The sequence below is a fragment of the Ostrinia nubilalis genome, chromosome 19, assembly GCF_963855985.1.
Source record: "Ostrinia nubilalis chromosome 19, ilOstNubi1.1, whole genome shotgun sequence".
Taxonomy (NCBI): Eukaryota; Metazoa; Arthropoda; class Insecta; order Lepidoptera; family Crambidae; genus Ostrinia; species Ostrinia nubilalis.
Window position 1 is genome coordinate 13,500,049 of NC_087106.1, and position 21,698 is coordinate 13,521,746.

The 21,698-nt window shown below is 38.9% G+C and overlaps 2 protein-coding genes across 2 annotated transcripts; one reads left to right on the forward strand and one right to left on the reverse strand.

The window, feature by feature from the left end:
- Positions 1-76: 76 nt before the first annotated feature.
- LOC135081217 (Krueppel homolog 2) lies at positions 77-13,644 on the forward strand. The gene is made up of 7 exons (XM_063975964.1): positions 77-206; positions 944-1,107; positions 3,423-3,607; positions 6,508-6,575; positions 7,859-7,992; positions 9,971-11,139; positions 11,906-13,644. Exons 2-6 carry the CDS (start codon positions 947-949, stop codon positions 10,194-10,196), a joined length of 774 nt encoding a protein of 257 aa, XP_063832034.1. The 5' UTR covers positions 77-206; positions 944-946; the 3' UTR covers positions 10,197-11,139; positions 11,906-13,644.
- Positions 13,645-16,005: 2,361 nt separating this feature from the next.
- LOC135081329 (small ribosomal subunit protein uS3) lies at positions 16,006-18,137 on the reverse strand. Its single transcript, XM_063976047.1, has 4 exons — positions 18,026-18,137; positions 17,423-17,726; positions 16,792-17,012; positions 16,006-16,202 (listed from the first exon to the last, which is right to left on the reverse strand). The coding sequence occupies exons 1-4, from the start codon at positions 18,056-18,058 to the stop codon at positions 16,035-16,037; spliced, it is 726 nt and encodes a 241-aa protein (XP_063832117.1). The 5' UTR covers positions 18,059-18,137; the 3' UTR covers positions 16,006-16,034.
- Between the last annotated feature and the right edge of the window lie 3,561 nt (positions 18,138-21,698).

Here is a 21,698-nt window from a genome sequence, read left to right on the forward strand (position 1 = left end):
GTAATGCAACGGCTATAACTGGGGTGAATAAAACATACGCTTCTCTACGTGGCTATAGAACTGGCAACTCCGTGAATCTATCTGTCAAAGTCAGTCATTTTTATTTGGCAAATCATGCATGTTCGATTTTATTGCGTTGAGTTCTTATTTCGTGCAATATAATTGGTTTTAATTGTAATTAACGTGATTAATAGATAGAATTGAATGTAAGTTATCCATGTTCTTTAAGTGATATGCAGTATTCTAAGATTTTTTTAAGAGACACGCTCACAAGTTGCAGCGATACTTATTCGTAGTTTTACAGCGTATAATTAAACATAGAAACAGGTTTTCCTTCTAGCGAAGTCCTTGATTTTCATATTATGCTAATTGTTGATGATATTGATGTCATATAAAGATTTTTATATCAAGCTAGTAACGGTACTTTAGTATTTTTTGTATGACCCAATAATCTACTTATTTGGCTAAAGATATTCGTAACTTTCTACTCGATCAATTTCTCTCGCTTCTTAATTTACGTCGGCGCTGTGTGGTTGTTATTATACGTAAAAACTATTGTTTAATTCCAGTAACATGTTCAGAACCAGTCATGGCATAATTTGACCTCTTATCTGTTTTATTATCATTAAGATAAGAGTCAATCTTTGCTGTTGATAAAGTGTTCATTTAATTTTCATGGAAGTACAACTCTAATGTTGTACATTTAGGAAAATATAAAGTTTTTATACTTGCCATATTATTTTGATCAGATACAGTCAGGCACAAGTATTTTCTAGTTATCGTAGCACAATGTAATGCACAAAACCACTCATAAATAAAATAATAAATCAAATAAACTTTAAATTCAATTTTGACATCTTTTAAAACAAAATGCTTTTACTTTTAACATAACTTTTAACGTAAGTAAAACTTTCACATTCCTCATTCAGATTGTTGTTTGCAGAAAATGGCAGACCAAAACCCACAAGCAGGAGACACGGGTCCCCCGAAGGGCATCCCAGCGCTGAAGGCCCACGTGGCCGCCAACAAGATTGACGTGGCCCTGTGGGGCATCCGGCTGCTCACTGTCTTGTGCACAATAGGATATGTCTTACCTTTATTCAATAAGTAAGTATATTTTACATTGCTTCAGCTTAAAGACATGCTTTGTATTACTGTCTAGTTGTAAATGTACACCACTTAACACCAGGTGCAATGAGGATCAGTACTGTTGTAGAAAATTCAATAAAACTAGTATGTACGTTAATCTTTAAGACATAAGAAAGATATATCTTCTTGAATTATCCAAATCGGACCATTACTTACGAAGATATTAAGTAATAAACATAGGCCGTTTTTGCCGCTAAAAGTCAACGTACGCAGGGCCGCGTGACGTCATTATATCCGAATCGAGCGCAACCGGCGTACTATTGGGATGGAAAATATTTTTTTCCAGCTAAACTATCAGTTTTAGAAAAAAACTTTTAATAACATTTATTCATCAAAATAAATTAACCTATCGACCAGTAATTTTTAAAAATAAAAATTGTGAAAAATAAGTATCGCGATGTCCAAAAACCACATTTTCATTGGATTCGATGCAATGAGGAGACGCGGTTGGGGTGAGTGTAACTTAATGATTGTTTGTATTGAACATAATAATACATTTAATATGATGCTAATACCCAGTTTCTGGCCTGGGGGGGGGGTCAAGTCATACCCAGTTTCTGGCCTGGTGGGAGGGGGTATGTAATACCCAGCTTCTGGCCGAGGGGGAGTGATACCCAGCTTATGCTTATGGGCTGGGGGGAGGGGCTAGCCTTACCCAGCTTCTGGCCTGGGGGGGGGGTCAAGTCAAACCCAGTTTCTGGCATTTCTGGCATGGGGGGGGGGGGGGTGTCATACCCAGCTTCTGGCCGAAGGGGAGTCATCTAGCTTATGCTTATGGCCTGGGGGGAGGAGGAGGGGTCAAGTCATACCCAGTTTCGGGCCTGGGGGGAGGGGGGGGGGGTAAATCATACCCAACTTCTGGCCGAGGGGGAAGTCATGCCCAGCTTATGACCTGGGGAGAGGAGGGGGGCGGGGGAGTCATACCCAGCATCTAGGCTAAGATTAAATAGATTTCCAGGAGGGAGCAGCTGTCCTTTCCTGCAGCAGCTGGCCCGCCCATGGGAACGGCGAATAGATAGGTAGGTACGTAGGTTTAACTCAGAAAAACTAAATAACAGGTAGGTATTGCGTGTACATCGAAATGATCTTCATAGCAATATCTTGTAGGCAGAGTGTATCTGCCTCAGCTATACCTTATTGTTAGAAGTAAATAAATTAATACTTATACATTTTTATATTTTACTTGGAAGAAGATATGACTCTAACAACACTTATGAACACTTTATTTGAATAAATCGCCAAATATACCACCGCGGAGACCCCAATCGCGTCTCTGCGTTCCATTGAATCGTATGAGCGTATGGATTTTTTGCGTTATTTTTCACAATTTCTATTTTTAAAAATTACCTATCGATAGCTTACTTTATTCTGATGAATAAATGTCATTACAAGTTTTTCTCTAAAACTGATAGTTTGGCTAGAAAAAAATATTTTCTATCCACGCAGTACGCCGGCAGCGTTCGGATCGGATATAGTGACGTCATCGTCCCCACGCCGGGCGGTCAGTGAACTTTTTTAGTAATTTGGCCATAACTTCGTCAATTTTTGTCGTAGAACAAAAATTTTTGGACTGTGTATTAAGGATTTCTTAGCCCTATAAATCTGCATTCACAGCTAAAAATCGAAATGATCCTCATTGTGGTCAAATGCCTGCCTTGTTATGCATAAAAAAATATATTGAAATTTAACAATGCTTTTGTATCCATCCAGCACAAATTGTAAAAATATTGGAAAGTTAAATTATGATTTACAAAGTTTAAGTAATATGTACTTTAGATTTATAATTACTTAGCTTAAAAACTTATTATACTGTTGCAAAATAATAAGTTTTGTAACAAATTAAAATGTAATTTTAGTACTAACTAATCTTAAGGTTACACTTTGAAATTAATTTACACAGACAGTGAGTCTTCTTTTAGTCTTTAATGATAGCCATAGATGGGCTAATGAATGAAAATGAAAAAGTGAATGCAAGAAAGTTGCATGATTTAATGTCAACTAATCTGAAGACCCAATTTGTTAATTGGGTCTACCCACATTGTTATGTGTAAAAGTGTTTATTTTTGTTCAATGTGTGGAATTGAGACTGCCTACTTCACCAGTATTAGAGCTCTGGGATTAGTTCGTGTGTCACCCTGCCTGTGTCTCCACGCGCACTGTGAACCGCATAGTAATGTTTGAATATGGGTGTCAGCTAACTATTGTATTTGGCTGAAATATTATTGGGTATTTTTTTCTTGAATTGTATTTTAAACCACAACCTTTGCCCCCAGCCCAGTGTCGGCCTTCTACAAGGCGCTCCTCGGCAACGCGGCGACGTCGGCGCTCCGCCTGCACCAGCGGATCCCGGCGCGCGAAATCTCCCTCTCCCGGGAATTCCTGGCGCGGTTCTTCCTGGAGGACTCCGCTCACTACCTCTTCTACTCGCTCATATTCATGAACGTGGCGCCTAACTTGTGTATCCTTTACAATACTATAATAATAATTTCTCCACTGAATCACAGAAAAAATATTGGAAGCCCACTTACAACGAAGTTTTCGGCTTTCTTTACTTATTTATTTGAACTTGAATGCTATATTGGTACATTAGGCGAACTTAATGCCTTAGTCATAGGGCATTTCCTGCCCTTCCTAATAGTGGTTATAAGGTGCGATTTTGAAACAAAATTGTATAATTTGATGTTTGTTAACAGTAGATATTATCATCATCATTTCAGCCATAGGACATCCACTGCTGAACATAGGCCTTCCCCAATGACTTCCACATCGCACGGTCGGTAGCTGCCTGCATCCAGCGCCTTCCTGCTACCTTTATAAGGTCGTCGGTCCACCTTGTGGGTGGACGTCCCAACAGTAGATACTTTCGACATTTACTTTACTACATCTTATATAGGTATCTCATGGCATTAGTGTGGCCAAGGATTGTAATTGTGCATTGCAAGTGTTTGCAATACGCTAACCTTGAATCTCCTCGTTAAATTGACAACACATTGAGAGCATAAATAGGTAATTAACTTTTATTGTTCAATTGACACATGTTTACGACTTGAAAACAAAAACAAGATAATTGGAAATACATGCTTCACGCAGTTTACGCAAGAATTTTAAAGTAGAAAATCGCATAGTTTTGATTTACATATGTACAAGTAAGATGCTGTAGTAAGTACCTTGACATGCTAGCATCTGTACAATTAGCAGGTATCAGATTATACAATTTCGTGCCAAAATAGCACCTGTCACAACCCGACATGCTGCCGTGGTGCATAGCATGATGTGTTGTTATCTATACTAATATTATAAATGCGAAAATGTGTCTGTCGCTTTCACGTCTAAACCACTGAACCACCGAATTTTGATGAATTTTGGCATAGAGAGTTTGAGTCTCGGGAAAGGACATAGGATAGTTTTTACCCCGGTTTTTGAAACAGGGACGCGCGCGATAACGTTTTTCCGTCATAGACAAAATTTCACGCGGGCGAAGCCGCGGGCGGAAAGCTAGTCTATATGTACTTGAAATATCTTTATAAAAAATGAGACTACAAAGTTCACCATTTAACTGTTAAATTTTAACAATTACTTCTTCTGACGTGTGGAGATTAATGTTTTTGTCAGTGATTTTGACATTATGATGAATATTTTAAAGTTTTCCTCGATATTGTTACGCTGGCAACTAGGTAAATGTTGAATTTACCGGCATCATGGGACATATTTTAATTTTATCTTCACATCAAAATAAATGACGTCATTGCGGTTGAGTGACAATGATTTGATTTTGTGATTCGCAGGGGCGTATGCTAAGCCCTTGACCAGACAGTGGTGACTGAGTTTGTTGCGGCGCTTCTTCTCAGCACTTGCCAAATGTTTGTCTCGAAGCGCTGGTAGGGCAAAAATAGAATGAGACATGTATAGGCTCCTTAAGAGCATTTGACGATTTGCAAGAACTAATTTAATTAGTCTAAACAAATAAAGATAATTTTGATTTTGATTTCACCTTGAGCTTGGTTATTGCCTCCAATTATAACAGTGAAGGTTTTTGACCTTTTTGCAGTGACTGACTACTGTCTGAATTTCTATAATCTTTAGATAGATTAATATCTCCCTGTCTGATAAGGACCCCAGAAACTATCCCTATTTGGAAAGGGATCTGTTAAGAATCCGTACTTTACAACAGAAAGATGATGTAAAACTACAACTTCATTTCATTTGCGCCAGCCGCCAGTTGTATATTTTTTTACTTCGTGTTTACTGTTTATTGCTTGAACTTGTTTATTTAAAGCAAAATTTTCCGGTATGAAAGAGGTCGCGGCAAGTATTATTTTTAATACTGAGCCAAATTAAAAGCGTGTTTATTTTTTACTAGCTTTTACTCGCGGCTTCACCCGCGTGAAATTTAGTTTGTCACAGATCGTCATAAGTTATAGCCTATATGCTACTCTGGGTTATAAAAACAATAATACTGTAAAGTGTCATCAAAATCCGTCTAGTAGTTTTTGCGTGAAAGAGTAACAAACATCCAGACATCCATACAAACTTTCGCATTTATAATATTAGTAGAATCGAATGAATGCGAGCGCAATCGTGAAAATGTTAGTTCTGCAGTATCCAGTCGTAATTCATTAGAATAATAATTCATTGACCATGACAGTTTAAAACATTATGAAGCTAGTTAGACAATAAATACATTGGTAAATATTACAATCATGTTTCCATTAGTATCTTAGGAATCCATATTCGGATAATTTACACAAACTCAAGGTTGCTTACGTTGTAGGTAGTTGTGGTGCGCGTCAATAATGTTTGTATTCTGACCTACCTACTGACCTGCTTGGTTATGAAGAATTGATTATTATCGGTATACTACAACACGAGTTTTACTTGTATCCAACGACGACCAATCGTTAACTAGGTCATACCATACCATCATCATACTATCATACATAGGTGGTACCCTCTATACAAGTGGTTTTTACCGGCTCCCCGCATCTTAGACCCCCGGGTCTTAGATTCGGTTTCGGATGGAAAATTAATTTGGTGCTTTATTATTAAAATCCCATAAATAAGTAAAATTTCCTCAGAACAAGACTCCATAAATACTTTTTTTATGCATAACAAGGCAGGTATTTGACCGCAAGATGCAGTCTATGATGGTACATATCTGCCCTGTAAGTGCCTATTCACTCTCGCCTTGAAAAATCCACTCCACTATCACCGAGGTCGTCGAATTAAAACGATGCTTTTGGTGGCTCTTTATGAACCTTTTTTATTTTGTGTCTTAGCAGTTCCATCTCAAAAGATGGCTACCTCTAAAACCCCTGCGTTATATTATTTTGAACACTATGATTCCTTGACTCGTCGCAGTGATCCTGACGCCCATTTTCCTGTTCGCGCTCTTGCACGCCGCTTCCTACTCGCTCACCATTCTTGATGTAAGTATGCAGATTTTGTTTATTTAAGAAAAACGACTGAACACATAATCTAACCATTGGTTCCCAAAGTGGGGGGGCGCGCCCCCCAGGGGAGGCGCAAAGACCTTTAAAGGGGGCGCGGGCTATCTGTGTACTTAAGTATAAAAAACCTGCGACCGCTGAGAGAATGCATTCCAGACTGCTCTATACGACCAATAAATAATCTTGACTGGAGGAGGGGGGCGCGGAATTTTTGTAAGGTCGAAAGGGGGCGCGTCTTAAATAAGTTTGGGAACCAATTTCTAAACTTTAGATTATGTCCTAAACCGTTTAAATGGCAAAAGCCACTCAGAGTCGCTTATGCCTCTTCAGCGTAGATTTACGCAGACTAACTAAAGTAATGTAGTTTGAGCAACCACAAGAGTAGGTATTGTGGAGATTCTGTAGTTTTGTTCCTCGCCGACCGCTGGACTAGTTACAATAAAATACAGGCTAAATATAGCAATTAAATTACACGCACAGTTAAATTGCAACCGTCACAGAACAGATAATTACAGCAATCTAGCTGTGTAATAACGCCATGGCATAACAGTAGCGTGCAATTATACCGCCATTCTTACACAATATGTATGGTATCTCGACGCTTTAGTTAGTTAGTAGTTTAGTTAACATTTAACTAACTAAATCTACATATTTAGGCGCGGCGCGCGCGCTCTTGTGATTTTTGTCACTGTGATAGTATGTCTCATAGATGAAAATAAGTACTATGTACGTTGTCTCTCTTTTTCTCTATAAAAAAGTGTAAAAGAGAATGATATACTGTCACGATAACAAAAAGTCACCCATGCGAGCATAGCCTTATATTTTGGGGTCAATTTATTTTTTCTAACTTTCACATAATAAACTAGCATCGCTCTATACGTCTAAATTAGGGATGCTTATGAATATAATTCGTGTTCATCAAACTAAGTCGCGGGCAACAATTAGTTACGTAATATGTAATTAATTAGTTGTAATTTGCGTGGTTTCCGCACTTGTCAGTTGGGTGACTATCACCGTAACCGCACGAGACAGGAAGTGTACCAACTGAGCCACAACTTTTCCTAATCTCGACTGAAATAAAGCTACTAATTATTATAAACTGACCAATTAAAAACCGTATGCAAAACGGCGTAAAATATATTTCTTTTATCGTCATCATCAGGTCCAGGAGCACAATCGGCCAACATCGTGCGGTCTTTTAGTCAGTCATAATAATTCCTTTATTAAAAATAAAAACTTAAAAAACGTTCTGTCGCTTGCAGACGCTCGGCCAGAACTCGATGTGGGTGGCGCGCCTGCTGATCTCGCTGGTGGAGTTCCAGTCGCGCAACATCCTGCGCGCCGCCGCGCTCGCCGAGATCGTGCTGTTCCCCGTCGTCGTGCTCATGGCGCTGTTGTGAGTATACTATACACCGTTTCATCCACGAAGACGCTCTCCACCATTCTTCCCCTAATGTTTGAGTGTCATCGGTACACGCTAAATTATCCATGAGCACACGCACACTACAATAATGACGCTCGGATTGCTCGGATCAAACTTCCCGCACCCCACGCGACCGAGACCAAAAATTGGTGGGGCGCGTCTTCGTGGATGAAACGATTTATATCGCTTGTGTTCGTTTTAAAAGGCGTCCACTGCTACAAAAGCAAACCTCAAATAATACCACGGTCGGAAAAGTCCACCGCTGGACAAAGGTCCCAAGGATATCCAAGACGCGTCTTTCCATTCTATACATAGCCAGAACGCAAGGGTGTGAAACTAATCGAGTATAGTTTGGATATGACTTTTTTTACTAAGCTCCTCCAAACTATACACGACCAGTACGCATACGCTGCGTACTGCTCGCGTATACTTTGTAGTGACTTAGGTCAATTATCTTCCTCCAAAATATACATCGCCAGTACGCATACGGACTAATCATGTATGTATTGTAATAAGTGCGTGATTACAATTTATACGCGAGTAGTTGCATGCTAGTCATTTTGACTTATTGACCTCTCTTTCTATTACATACTTACTAGCTTTCCGCCCGCGGCTTCGCTCGCGTGGAATTTTCTCTGTTACAGAAAAACAATATCGCGCGCGTATTTGCTCACCGTTTAGACCTACCCTGGACTACGACAAACATTTTAAAACCAAAATCAGCTCAATCGGCCCAGCCGTTCTCGAGTTTTAATCAGACTAACGAACATCAATTCATTTTTATTTATATAGATAGATTAATTCATATCTGCGTGTCTACTTTAAACATTGAATCATCTTACGAAACGTGTCATTGTTTTGATAAAGGATTTTTTGGTGTTTCTTATTCTGCCATAGAAAAGATATTTGTTTTGGGGCTGATATTTCACCAATTGTAGGTATGGAAATATGTCAAAATGATTTTGTTCTTGAGATAAAAGTTAATAAATAAAATAAATAATAAATAAATATCCTTAGACATTTTACACTGCGCTTCTAGTCCCAAACTAAGCAAAGCTTGTACTATGGGTACTAGACAACGGATATAAACATAATTAAATACTTTTTTTTGTAAATACATACTTATTATACATAGAAAACACCCAGTCCAATACAAACAAATATGTTCATGCACACAAATATTTGTACTGTGCGGGAATCGAACCCGCTACCACTTCGAACCACTATACCAAACGGCCTACAATACAAACCTAGCATTTAAAGTCTCGCATAATATTGTATTTAATGCGCGTTGAACTTTCTTCTCTCACTCTCTCTCATATTAATTAAATTGTTATTTAATTTGAAATCTACCTAATCAATTTAATTTCAAAAAACCACTTACAATAGTTTTAAAAATCTAGATTTATTATAGATTCAGTAAAATAATAATATTTTATGTAATAATATCAAATAAATGTAATTTTAAATATAGTTCCATATTTTACTGAATTTTACTAAATCAATATCAACTAAACACACTCTAGTCAAGTGTAAGTGGTGTAGTAGAAACTAATCGAGTATAGTTTGGAGATGACTTTTTTTACTAAGCTCCTCCAAACTATACACGATCAGTACGCAAAATTCGTGTATAGTTTGGAGTCACAGATTTACAAACAGGCACTCCGAAATATACACGAGCAGTTTCCTATGGGTGCGTTCTGGCCATGTATAGAACGGAAAGACGCATCCAAGACCGGTCTTGTGCTATCCACGTTCTAGCTCATTCTGCGATTGGTAAGTTCACTCAGAACATTTAAGCATTACCTTTGTGGAATATAACAAAAACATTTTTAACACTCAATGTTATATGGCATTGGTCCTTCGAGCCGGATATGAACCAGCAAATTATGGATTTTGATTGCATCACATGTGAAATAAGTTGTTGACGTCCATTCCAATATGTTCGCAGCGCGTACTGCAGCCTGCTGACGCCGTTCGTGTACTACTACTTCGTGACGTGGCGCTATGCGTCCCGTCGCAACCCATACACGCGCAACACCTTCCACGAGTTGCGAGCGCTCGCCGACCGCACCGCCGCGCGCCAGTCGCTGCCCGCGCCGCTGCGGTCCGCTATCGCTGCTGCGGTCACGTTGGTCTGCCGCATGGCGCCGCCGCTTGAAGCCGCTGCTCAGTGAGTGTCCCTATACACACAGTACTACAGTACACACAGTACTACAGTACACACAGTACTACAGTACACACAGTACTACAGTACACACAGCTCGCCGACCGCACCGCCGCGCGCCAGTCGCTGCCCGCGCCGCTGCGGTCCGCTATCGCTGCTGCGGTCACGTTGGTCTGCCGCATGGCGCCGCCGCTTGAAGCCGCTGCTCAGTGAGTGTCCCTATACACACAGTACTACAGTACACACAGTACTACAGTACACACAGTACTACAGTACACACAGCTCGCCGACCGCACCGCCGCGCGCCAGTCGCTGCCCGCGCCGCTGCGGTCCGCTATCGCTGCTGCGGTCACGTTGGTCTGCCGCATGGCGCCGCCGCTTGAAGCCGCTGCTCAGTGAGTGTCCCTATACACACAGTACTACAGTACACACAGTACTACAGTACACACAGTACTACAGTACACACAGCTCGCCGACCGCACCGCCGCGCGCCAGTCGCTGCCCGCGCCGCTGCGGTCCGCTATCGCTGCTGCGGTCACGTTGGTCTGCCGCATGGCGCCGCCGCTTGAAGCCGCTGCTCAGTGAGTGTCCCTATACACACAGTACTACAGTACACACAGTACTACAGTACACACAGTACTACAGTACACACAGCTCGCCGACCGCACCGCCGCGCGCCAGTCGCTGCCCGCGCCGCTGCGGTCCGCTATCGCTGCTGCGGTCACGTTGGTCTGCCGCATGGCGCCGCCGCTTGAAGCCGCTGCTCAGTGAGTGTCCCTATACACACAGTACTACAGTACACACAGTACTACAGTACACACAGTACTACAGTACACACAGCTCGCCGACCGCACCGCCGCGCGCCAGTCGCTGCCCGCGCCGCTGCGGTCCGCTATCGCTGCTGCGGTCACGTTGGTCTGCCGCATGGCGCCGCCGCTTGAAGCCGCTGCTCAGTGAGTGTCCCTATACACACAGTACTACAGTACACACAGTACTACAGTACACACAGTACTACAGTACACACAGCTCGCCGACCGCACCGCCGCGCGCCAGTCGCTGCCCGCGCCGCTGCGGTCTGCCATCGCTGCTGCGGTCACGTTAGTCTGCCGCATGGCGCCGCCGCTTGAAGCCGCTGCTCAGTGAATGTCCCCACACACAGCACAATACATGGAGCCCTCGCTGCCCGCACCGCCGCGCGCCAGTGCAATGTAACCATTGCAATCTATGTCCACTTTTGAACGTAAGCTTCATCTGAAGGGCGCTAAAGAGCACGATCATTCAATCAAGCAACAAGGCGACGCCGCCGCGCAGTGACATTTGAGCACGCCCCGCTCTGTGAGTCATCATAATTTCAAACGGTTGCACCTCTGAACGTCTAGGAGCGTCACCCATAGAGCACCATCGGAAAATTTAGCAGCATTTAACAGCAGATTTGGGAACCGCGATGGCTCCGAAAAGGTTATGACATTAAGATGCGAAGTCCCCAGTGCAGACAGGCTTACCGAGTTCGCCGGGAGCCTTTCGCTAAAAGAAACTACCTTCTGCATGTTTTCGGTGACTCACACTTAAAGTCGTGGCAACACACAGATTAGGTAAAGGGAGTATGCCAAAGGATTTCTTTTGCCCGCCCCCCTCGTACCTAGAGCTCTGATACCCTACTCTAGGCTCATCTTGACGTAACTTCAATTTTTCTTACTTAAATTCTGTCTTTTCTTTCAGATAACCTCAAAACCACTCCACTCTCAACTTCGGCGTCCGCTGACGCCGCCGTTGCAGGCTCCCGCAACGATGACCACCCTTCATATCTCGCTCGTGTTTAATAAACGTGCCGATGACTTGTGACAATTTTGTCTATGGTGCCACCGAGCTTCTATGAATGCGGTGGGTAGATGAATGAAATTATGACAATTTTTGTTAAAGTCCGGTCGCCGAGCAGATAGAATTTCGTCCAATGTCCCGCGCGGTTGTGCGTCGGGCGGCCGCAGTGAGTGTGTGAGCGCGACAGCAATAGTATAATTACTCGCGAGCGATAAGGATGGGTAGCTTGGGGTCATTGGATGAAATTCTATCTGCTCTGCGACCGGACTTTAGAGAAATTTCACTTTTGACATTATCTACCCACTGTGAGTTGCTTTAAGAAGCACGGCAGCACGCCGACTAACGCCAAAGTATTATTACTGTCTAGGGCCAAAACAAAAATATCATTACGTAACTTTAAAATCATTTTATTGGTTTAAACTGTACAGCTTCATGACGAAATTATGGATAAATTAACGATAATGCATTTTATTGTCATGTTTATTAAATTTGGTGTTAGATATCTTTCAATAAACCAACATAGGTGAACAAAACAGACCAGGCAAAGCCCAAACCTTTCTTTTTTACTATGTGGACATAACCCCACTGTCACTCGACTGAGCGTATTGTCTTGATGCTTTTGTCATTCCTATTTTTGGTGAGGATAAAATAAATATTGTGTATTTAAATAAGCTCTGATTTTTAATTTAAGTCATCTGATATTAGGACTATAGATAAAGGAACTCGTCGATTACAGTATAGTTATCTAACTAATGACCGATATTAAAAATCAGAGTAAAGTGCACTAGCTCGTTGCATAGTTAAGTTTGATATTTATTGTAGTGTTGTGGTCGAGCGATTCCAAACCTTACGTTCAGTATTCACGGTTGTTTTTCAAATTAAATTTTACAACGTTTTCGTCACAATCTCGTGTTTGGCTTTTAATACGAATAAATTATCGTAATAAATAAATCTATGTGAATAGTTGTTGGTGTTCCAACAGTTTGTCCTTGCGGTACAAATAAAATGCACTTTACAAAACTTTATAATGCACAGACTGTATATTCCCTACCAGACGGCATGACAGAAATATACGGATGGCATATTAATTAAAATATATACAAAATACCAGAATAATGATTATTGTATTGTCTGGTAGTTAATTACATTTTATTTATGAAAGTAAACCACTTGATTATATTTACTGTGGTGGTAGGCGAGCCAGTCGTGTCAATTTCTGTCGTGGTTTCCCTTGCATTTCATACAAGTGTATCTTTCTTTATACGGGGTAATTGCATTAAGTTTAATTTAAGGATGAGAAGTGTATTTTGGTCCAATTTTAGTTAAGATTTATTTACGATAGATTTAATAAGACGTTTTTATGGATTTTCCAAGAATACAGTAATTAGGAGGAATGAAATGTATTGGACGCTCAGCAAAGCACCGGTGACTACCTGAAATCATTTACGACTAATATTAGTTATTTATGAAAGAAAAATTTAGTTATCAATTTTATTTTACACGCGTTGAATCAACAAAAAAGTACATAATCATTTTTCTCGGTGGTTTGCTGACGTAATAAATGTATTTAGTAATAATAATGCACTTGGTTTAGGGTGATTGTAGTCATGTTTTATAAATAAATGTTGGTGTAAACTGTAGTGTTTGTTATTTTCTTATTGATTATGTTTCATGGCTTTTGGTGTAATGTTAATAATTGCTCAGGGCATAATTTGAAATACCCTTAAATTAAACTTACCTAATTAATGTGTCTCAAAAACCTATTTACTCAAGCTTTATTTCCGCGCTTATTGATTTGAACATACTTATGATAATGAAAATCCTCCTAATCATAGCTTTTTCCCGTGTGAAGTTCAGTGTGTGTCAGTTACAGTTAGTGTTCCCGAGGCCTATAGGCTTTTAGGCTTTTTTTTAAGGCTAGCCTATGAATTAGGGGCTACAGCGGGAAAAAAGCCTAAAAAGTCTTTTAGGCCTTTAGGCTAGGCCTTTTTCATAGCCTTTTTTTTTGTCCACCCGATTACTATAGGCTTTTAGCCTTTTTGTAGGCTAGGCGCATATTTAAAAGGCTTGAAAGGCTAAAAAGCCTATAAAGGTTTTTAGTCCTTTAGGCTAGGTCTATTTTATTTATTTTTAATCGACTTCAAAAAAGGAAGAGGTTATATTCGACTGTATGTATTTTTTTTCTATGTATGTTCACCGATTACTCCGTCAATTTTGTGGACCAATTTTCAAAATTATTTTTTTGTTCGATAGGGTACACTTCTGAGGTGGTCCCATTGTTACCAAGTCAGGATCTGATGATGGGATCCTAGGGAAATCGAGGGCAACCCTCAAATTTTATAGGCACGTATATCGTTTTTCAAACTTTTTAAGTTATTCAAGTATTCGCTCCTGGAATTAATCATGATCTCATAATTATTGATGAGCTGATGATAGAAGGTAAAACTACTTAATGCTTAGGAGTTGGAGGATAATTATTTAAATATTATAGGTACAAATAGACCAATAGTTGTATTCTTTCATGTTTTTAAGGTGGGCTGACGGTTTAAGGTCTTTTTAGGTTGCCGATATGGTAACCTGTATTTTGTAGGGAATATTATTTTACACTAGACATGAAGAATATGGTCTCAATGTACTGCCTACCTTCGGTGGTAACATCAAGGTAATAATTAGTTAACTAAAAAGCAAGAAATAAGTTAAATTTTATTAAAAAAAATATATCAAAAAAGAAATTATATATTTTGCATAACGTTTTTATTTAATTAGAAAATAAATGCAATACAAAATTACTTTGTTTCATTCATACGAAGCCATAGCCTGAATAATGGCTATAGCCTTATAATAAGCCTACTACTCGAAAAAGACTTTAGTCGGAAATAAAGCCTAAAAGGCTATTTTAGGCCTACAGGTTTTTTTAAAACCTATAGGCTTTTTATAATGAGTAGCCTTTTAAAAGCCTAGTAGTCTATCATGGCCAAAAAAAGAACTAAATAGGCTTAATTTTAGGCCTAAAAGCCTATAGGCCCCGGGAACACTAGTTACAGTAGGTACGCTGTTATTCTGATGTAGGTATAAACAAAAATACTGTAGTTTCATCAAAGTCCGTTCAGTAGTTTTTTGCATTTTCAGAAAATGCCCATTTATTTTGCTATTGAATTATTGTTGTATCAAATGTAATATTCTGTTTTTCTTGGGTCTCTTGATTGTTATGAAAATGCCCAATGAGGGTTTTCGCGAATGAAAAATCCGCTAGATGGCAATACGTAGACGCGAGGTCCAAATGCTGCATGATTGGTTATTTTTGACATGACATTGACAGATATGTCAAAATCCACCAATCACGCAGCAGTCAGACCCCACATCCACGTCCTGCCATCTAGCGGATCTTTTTCATTCGCGAAAACCCTCATTCAAGGAGTGTTTAAATAACGATGGCTTTCCAGGTAAGTTACAATATAGGACAATGTTTTGGGAATTGGAATTAATGGTGGATGGTTATCTAGAGAAGTGATAACTGGCCCTAAAAAAGATCTCATAATATTAAATACTAAATCATGCTAGTAGTGGGAAGTAGTTACAGTACAGAATCCTTAGAAATGAATGAAAGCCTGTTTTCTAAATGTTTGACAAAATGAATTATGCACGTTTTCACCATTAATCCCTAATTTTTAAGTGACCCCTATGAAAACAAAATTCATGTTATGTGTTACCATAGGTCACTTAAAAATTAGGAATTGATGCATCCATCAATCTATCATGATGGTGAAAACGGGCATTAGCCATTCAATTAGTTTTTAGGGCTATATTTCACCGGGACACCATGGCGGCGCAACCAGTCGCCCGCTACCAACAAAATGTATACAGCTCATTTGGTTGCGCTAAGCTGCATACATTTTGTTGGTAGCGGCGACTGGTTGCGCCGACATGGTGTCCCAGTGAAATATAGCCCTTAGGGTGGGGGTGGGGATTTCGGTTAACTTTTTATAAAATAAAAGAGTCCATGTTTTTACGAGTGTATATTAACGTAAGCTTATGCCGAGGCGGCTACGGGCTGCGCAGGCGGCGGCGCCATGGCACGCTCGTTGGTAGGCTCGAGGGGCGCCGGCTCGTCCTTGGGCTCCGTGACCAGGATGTGGTCGGGCTGCGGTTTCTTGGGGCCGTTCTTGCCTTGCTGGTCCCACGGAAGCATGATCTTTACCTGCGGGTTCACATTGTTGATCAGTAAAATGAAAAGTAGTTTTCGGGCAGATTTCAATCGTCAGATATCTTTTACTGGAGAATAAACTTGTCATTTTGACTTTCCCACACTGAAACTGTCAATATGCCAAACTTATTGTTCCAATAAGTTATCCCACGATTGAAAAATCAGCCCTTAGTGAACTAGATATACAGGAATTGCAGTGGTGAGAAGAGAAATAAATAAATAAGAGAAAGAGGTGGGATTAGTTCTGGCAGTGAATATGCATGTGAGATAGATATTCTTTGCAATCAAAGTTTAAAATCACTATTTTGGAATGTGGGTGAACATAGAAATCAATATTCTGTTGCATTTTTATGCACTAGTAGTAGAATTAACTTAGATTTTAGAACAGCGAACTTGAGCTAATCTCTTGGTGTGGTAATAAATAATATTTGTCTAGCAGGCACCGACAAGAGCTTGTATAAAACAAACACTCCAATAAACTTGCTAGTTTGATATACCACAAAAAATTAGATCACAAGCCATTGATGAACTTGCAATCCCTGAATTGTGGATATTAGATAAAAATAAATAAAACATAACCAACCTTGATTCCAAGCACGCCTTGCCGGAGCAGTACGTGCCTGGTGGCGGTGTTGACGTAGTCGTTGCATGGGTCTCCGGAGTGGATCATGAGGCCGTCGACGAACTTCATCGACTTGGCACGCTGGCCACGGAGCTTGCCAGACACTACCACTTCGCAGCCGCGGGCACCAGACTCCATGATGAACCTCAGCACACCATAGCAGGCACGACGGACAGCGAGACCTGAAAGAATTAGTGTCATTTAAAATATTTGAGGTAATTTTTGAAATGTATCTTATGAAATAACATCTTTACATTTTAGAGCTATGCAAATTATTTACTTGTGTTTTACATGACATGAATTCGAAATCTCACAATACTAATTTAGGACATTTTTAAAGTTAGGTCATTTTAAATATATAGTTTTTTAGACACTACTGCATCGTTAATTGCATCTTGACGAATGAGTCTTAATTACTAAGTCTGACATTAGTGTTTTTATTAGTGTGTTGCCTTTGTTTGGCTGTGATTATTCAGTTATTGCAAACAAACTAAAGTCAAGCAAGAATAAGATCTATAACCCAACCAATGCCATAAAAAGGTCAAAAACATAAAATTAAAGGAGAATGCTGGCAAATAAGTGACATACTAACCTCCGATAAGTTTGTATCTCAAAGACTCGGCTTGCGCGATGGCGCAGAGACCGCGAGTGGCTACTTTCTCAGCGTACAGCTCAACAGACTGTTCAGGGATGTTGAAACGCTTCTGGACCACGGAGGTCAGTTCGCGAATTCTGCGACCCTTCTCTCCCAGTACGCTCTGAGTTCTAGTGGCCATAATGATGATCTCCGACCGCGTTGGGGTGACGCGCACTTCCACGCCGGAGTAACCATCTTCGGCCAGCTCCCGAGTGAGGAACTCATTCAGTTCCGCCTTGAAAACTCCGTCTCCGACGAACTGAAATACACGAAGAGGTTATGTTGTTATTCGCAAAAAACACCAACGCACACGACTCGTGTTCACTTATCACAACTTCTAGCAGAGTTATTTGAAGGAAAGCTCGTCTCTGGGCACGAGACTGTTTGATTTGTGCAACAAAATAACATAACCCTGTGTTGGTCACTTTGAAATATCCAAAAACATCTGAACTTTCACTGACAAAATGTAACCGCTCGGGACACCAACATAATTATTGGACGTTGTTGAATCATTTAGAATATATATTTTTGCTTTATTAGACCACTTATTGAACGTACTTTTCGCTTTTTTGAAATGTTGTTCACCGCCATGATTGCTATGGGAGCTGAGAAAACCGTAAAGGCCGGAAACAGATACAGTAAACGTCAATGTCAAACTGCTCGGTGCGTTCGAAAACTTGTTTAGGACGAATTCATTTAATGATATTTTGAAAAGTGAGATGTATGAAAAATGAAAGTTTAAATTTACAATAAAATATATTAATTGAGTAAAATGTTTTAATCGATCAGGCTTATTTAATTCTTTATTGATTTTACACTTTCTTTGAGTTTGAAAAAATAGGTGCATAATTTTTTGGCATAGGTTTTGAACGAACCTTTACGTTTAGAAACTTTGTAAAATAAAAAACAGAAGTATTTTTAATTTTACAAATAAATTCAATAAATAATAATTAAAATTTAATATCACATTTTAGGAATGTGATAAAATTAACAAAAATAAATTTCCAATGAATATTCTCGAATATTATATGGCGGTAGGAGCATACGATTTTCATAATGCGACGAACATCTACCCGTAATCGCAAGTGAACAATATCAGTTGCAGAAAGTGTGTATCTCTGTGATGTAATTTATTGTAAATTCTTATTTGTGATGTGATTTAGTGACGAGAATGTAGTGTATCAATCTATTATTTCAAGGTAACTAAAGTATTAACTTGTGATGTACAAAATACAATGTAATAATATGTAGGTACCTATCCAGCTTTAATAAAATCTAAGCCTATCCACGACACCCACGAGATGATAGTTTGAGTAGGTACTTCGTATTTATTTAACAAAAGGTTTTTATTTGTTGCAGATGAGTTTCATTAATTTCATCATTCAGTTTTGGGACAGAGAAATCCATACTACAGGACTTCCCTTCATCGAACAATAATTTTGCAGTAGGTAAGTACCAAACTTTTTTTATGTTGTAGGTAATCTACCTACCATAGCATTGTCTTGTGTGGTGTACAATAAAATGTGTTCTATATGTATATCAATAACTAAGTTCTTTTTCTTGGAAAAATAAAGATACCCGAATCTTTACCCCCATGTTGGGCGCCAAAATGTAAGTAGCTAATAAATTACTTCATGTAGCGAAGATTTAATTTTGTAACGGAAAAATAATGATACCTGAAAGTTTACTCCCATGTTGGGCGCCAAAATGTGGGTAGGTTTACCTATATTCATCTATCTAACGCTAGATGGCGGGTAAATTTACTTCAAGTAGCGAAGATCTCATTTTGTAATGGACTGATACCAATTTGAAATTGCGCTTAATATTCATAACATTTAATAGGTTATTAAACTGTGTGTACCTGGTCCGGCCACTGCGCCAAATAAAGGTCGTGGCAATGTCAGTAAAGCAGTATGGATGCGTACTTTTCTGTATTCAAAAAGAAAAAAAAGTACCGCTGTATTTCACACATCGTGTATGTACCAACGAATAGAAGTAGATTTTCTTTAAAATCTGTAATAGACTAATAATGGTCTTTAATAGTTAATACAGTTTATTTAAGAATCAAAGTTTATGATATTAAATGCCTGGTATAAATATTAGAGCAAAAATTTAACTCTTGACCTCTTGTCGAGTTTTGTTATGTAGGCGCCATAGCTCGTACGTATTGTAGTGGACAAATTAAATGAAAAATAATATTCAATGCAATTTATTTATTACTCAAGATCTTTTCATTACATACAAACGCACCATATACTTAGCATAACAATAATTATAGGGACTTATCCCCGTAAAATATTGAAAGTAGACGTCATGCAACTTAACATCGCGGCTGCTTCACAGCAACTAAGGTAATGTAGTGTAAGTAAGACTAGTTATCTATATTTTAAATGTATTTTTATCAAATAAAGCTTGTGCATAAGGAAATATTGTTCAAGAAATGTGGTAGGTACACGTAAACATTTATTAATAGGCATTGAAACGTTCTACGGTAGGTACTTAGTTCATGCGATCAGATTTAGCGTATTATTTAATTCTAATCAAATATAAATATTTGTTTTACAAGCTTAACATCTATAATTACAGAATAAATATTAAAAAACAACAATTTAAATTACGAAAACATTCAATTAAACTGTAACAGTACTTACTTCATTTTTAGTAAAAATAAAAGACAAAACAATTGACAAACCACAGCGAACCACAGCATAGTCACTTCTATAGCCTTTCTAAGTGCGCTAACTATTAAAACAAAAATTAAACACCTTAACACTTCTCTTACGATGCGGTTTATATTCGTTATTTTTTCCTAAACTCCACGACTTTCAAGCGTCAAAACGGAACATCGCAAAAGAAGCATCTAAATTACCTAATAAAACACCCACTTTCAAAAATCATTTGAAGTAGCATTTTGCCACGCTTTTTACATTAAAAAAATACTAACAAATCACTAAATCTGATTACTAGTCTACAGCAGCTAAACTTCTACAAGAACTATATTATTATAAATTATTGTTAATAATCATAAATTTACTGTCAACAACATTTTAATGTTACAAAGTATGAGTTACTTATCTAGGCGTTCTTATTATTACTACTTAATCTTTCGATTTGAATATTAAACGGCATCAGATCTTAATTTTTTCACCAACCATCTCGTGACTTTTCTCAAAGGAAAGTCGGTGAAATAGTTTAGTTGGAATCGTTGAAGCATTCTATTACAAGCTTCACGTCGAAGCAGTTGATGCGCGTATAAATAAGATCATTGAAGCAAATTAAGTATTATTTTTGATCAGCTAGTGTGTGAGAAGCGTTTTGTAACTAGTCCTACAGCTTACGTGTGACTACGGCCGCTGAAACTTAAGATCTCAGCAGGGTCTACGCTACTTAGGGTCTACGCTCAAATAAACAATTCAAACCTGAATTATTCCTTACACTTTCAGTTATAAATTGAATTTGCTTACAATTAAATGGACAGTGATTATTACAATTATACACAAGGTGTAACTTACCACTATAAGTATTAAATAAAAACGTTATTTTTATATTTTAAATTAACATCCACGACTTATTGCTATCTTAATATTAATGGACAGATTGCGTGTAGCGGTGTCTGATCAAAGTTCAGCGCTGTGCGAATGTATGTGAGGGTAGTAGGGTAATAACTATCTAAGTGCGGGCTACAATACACATTGTACTACAAGGCGATAAGCACTGTAACTATTTTGTTGAATTCCTTTGCTATAGATTTAAAAACCTGATACAATTTCTGAACGGTCCGATCCAGACGTTTGGATACACGTAAAAATGGTGGGTAGGTAGTTTCTACACCGCATTAATTTTAATAATGGCAATGAAGATAGCTAGAAAATTGGTATACTTCGTTCGTAAATAATTACTAGATAGATAAGCGCTGTCTACACCTAAACAGTAGAAGATAAATGAGTCCACTGACGCACTGATACGCTGTCAGTGCAGTCACTGGGCTACATTACAAGTAACCATTGGGTTCTAAGATAGATTCTACAGTGGGACGTGAGAATAAGGGTTCAAGAGTTTGTACAATTCACTAGAAGATAGACACTAAAACAAAATTTCAACTATAGAATTATCTAGACAACGAAGGTATATTTCTAACTAGGCTAGCTGAATAGTTTACATGAAGCTATAGGTATGAGTTATATAGACTGGTTTCTCTCATGATCCTGTACTTTACATATTTGGCACTGAG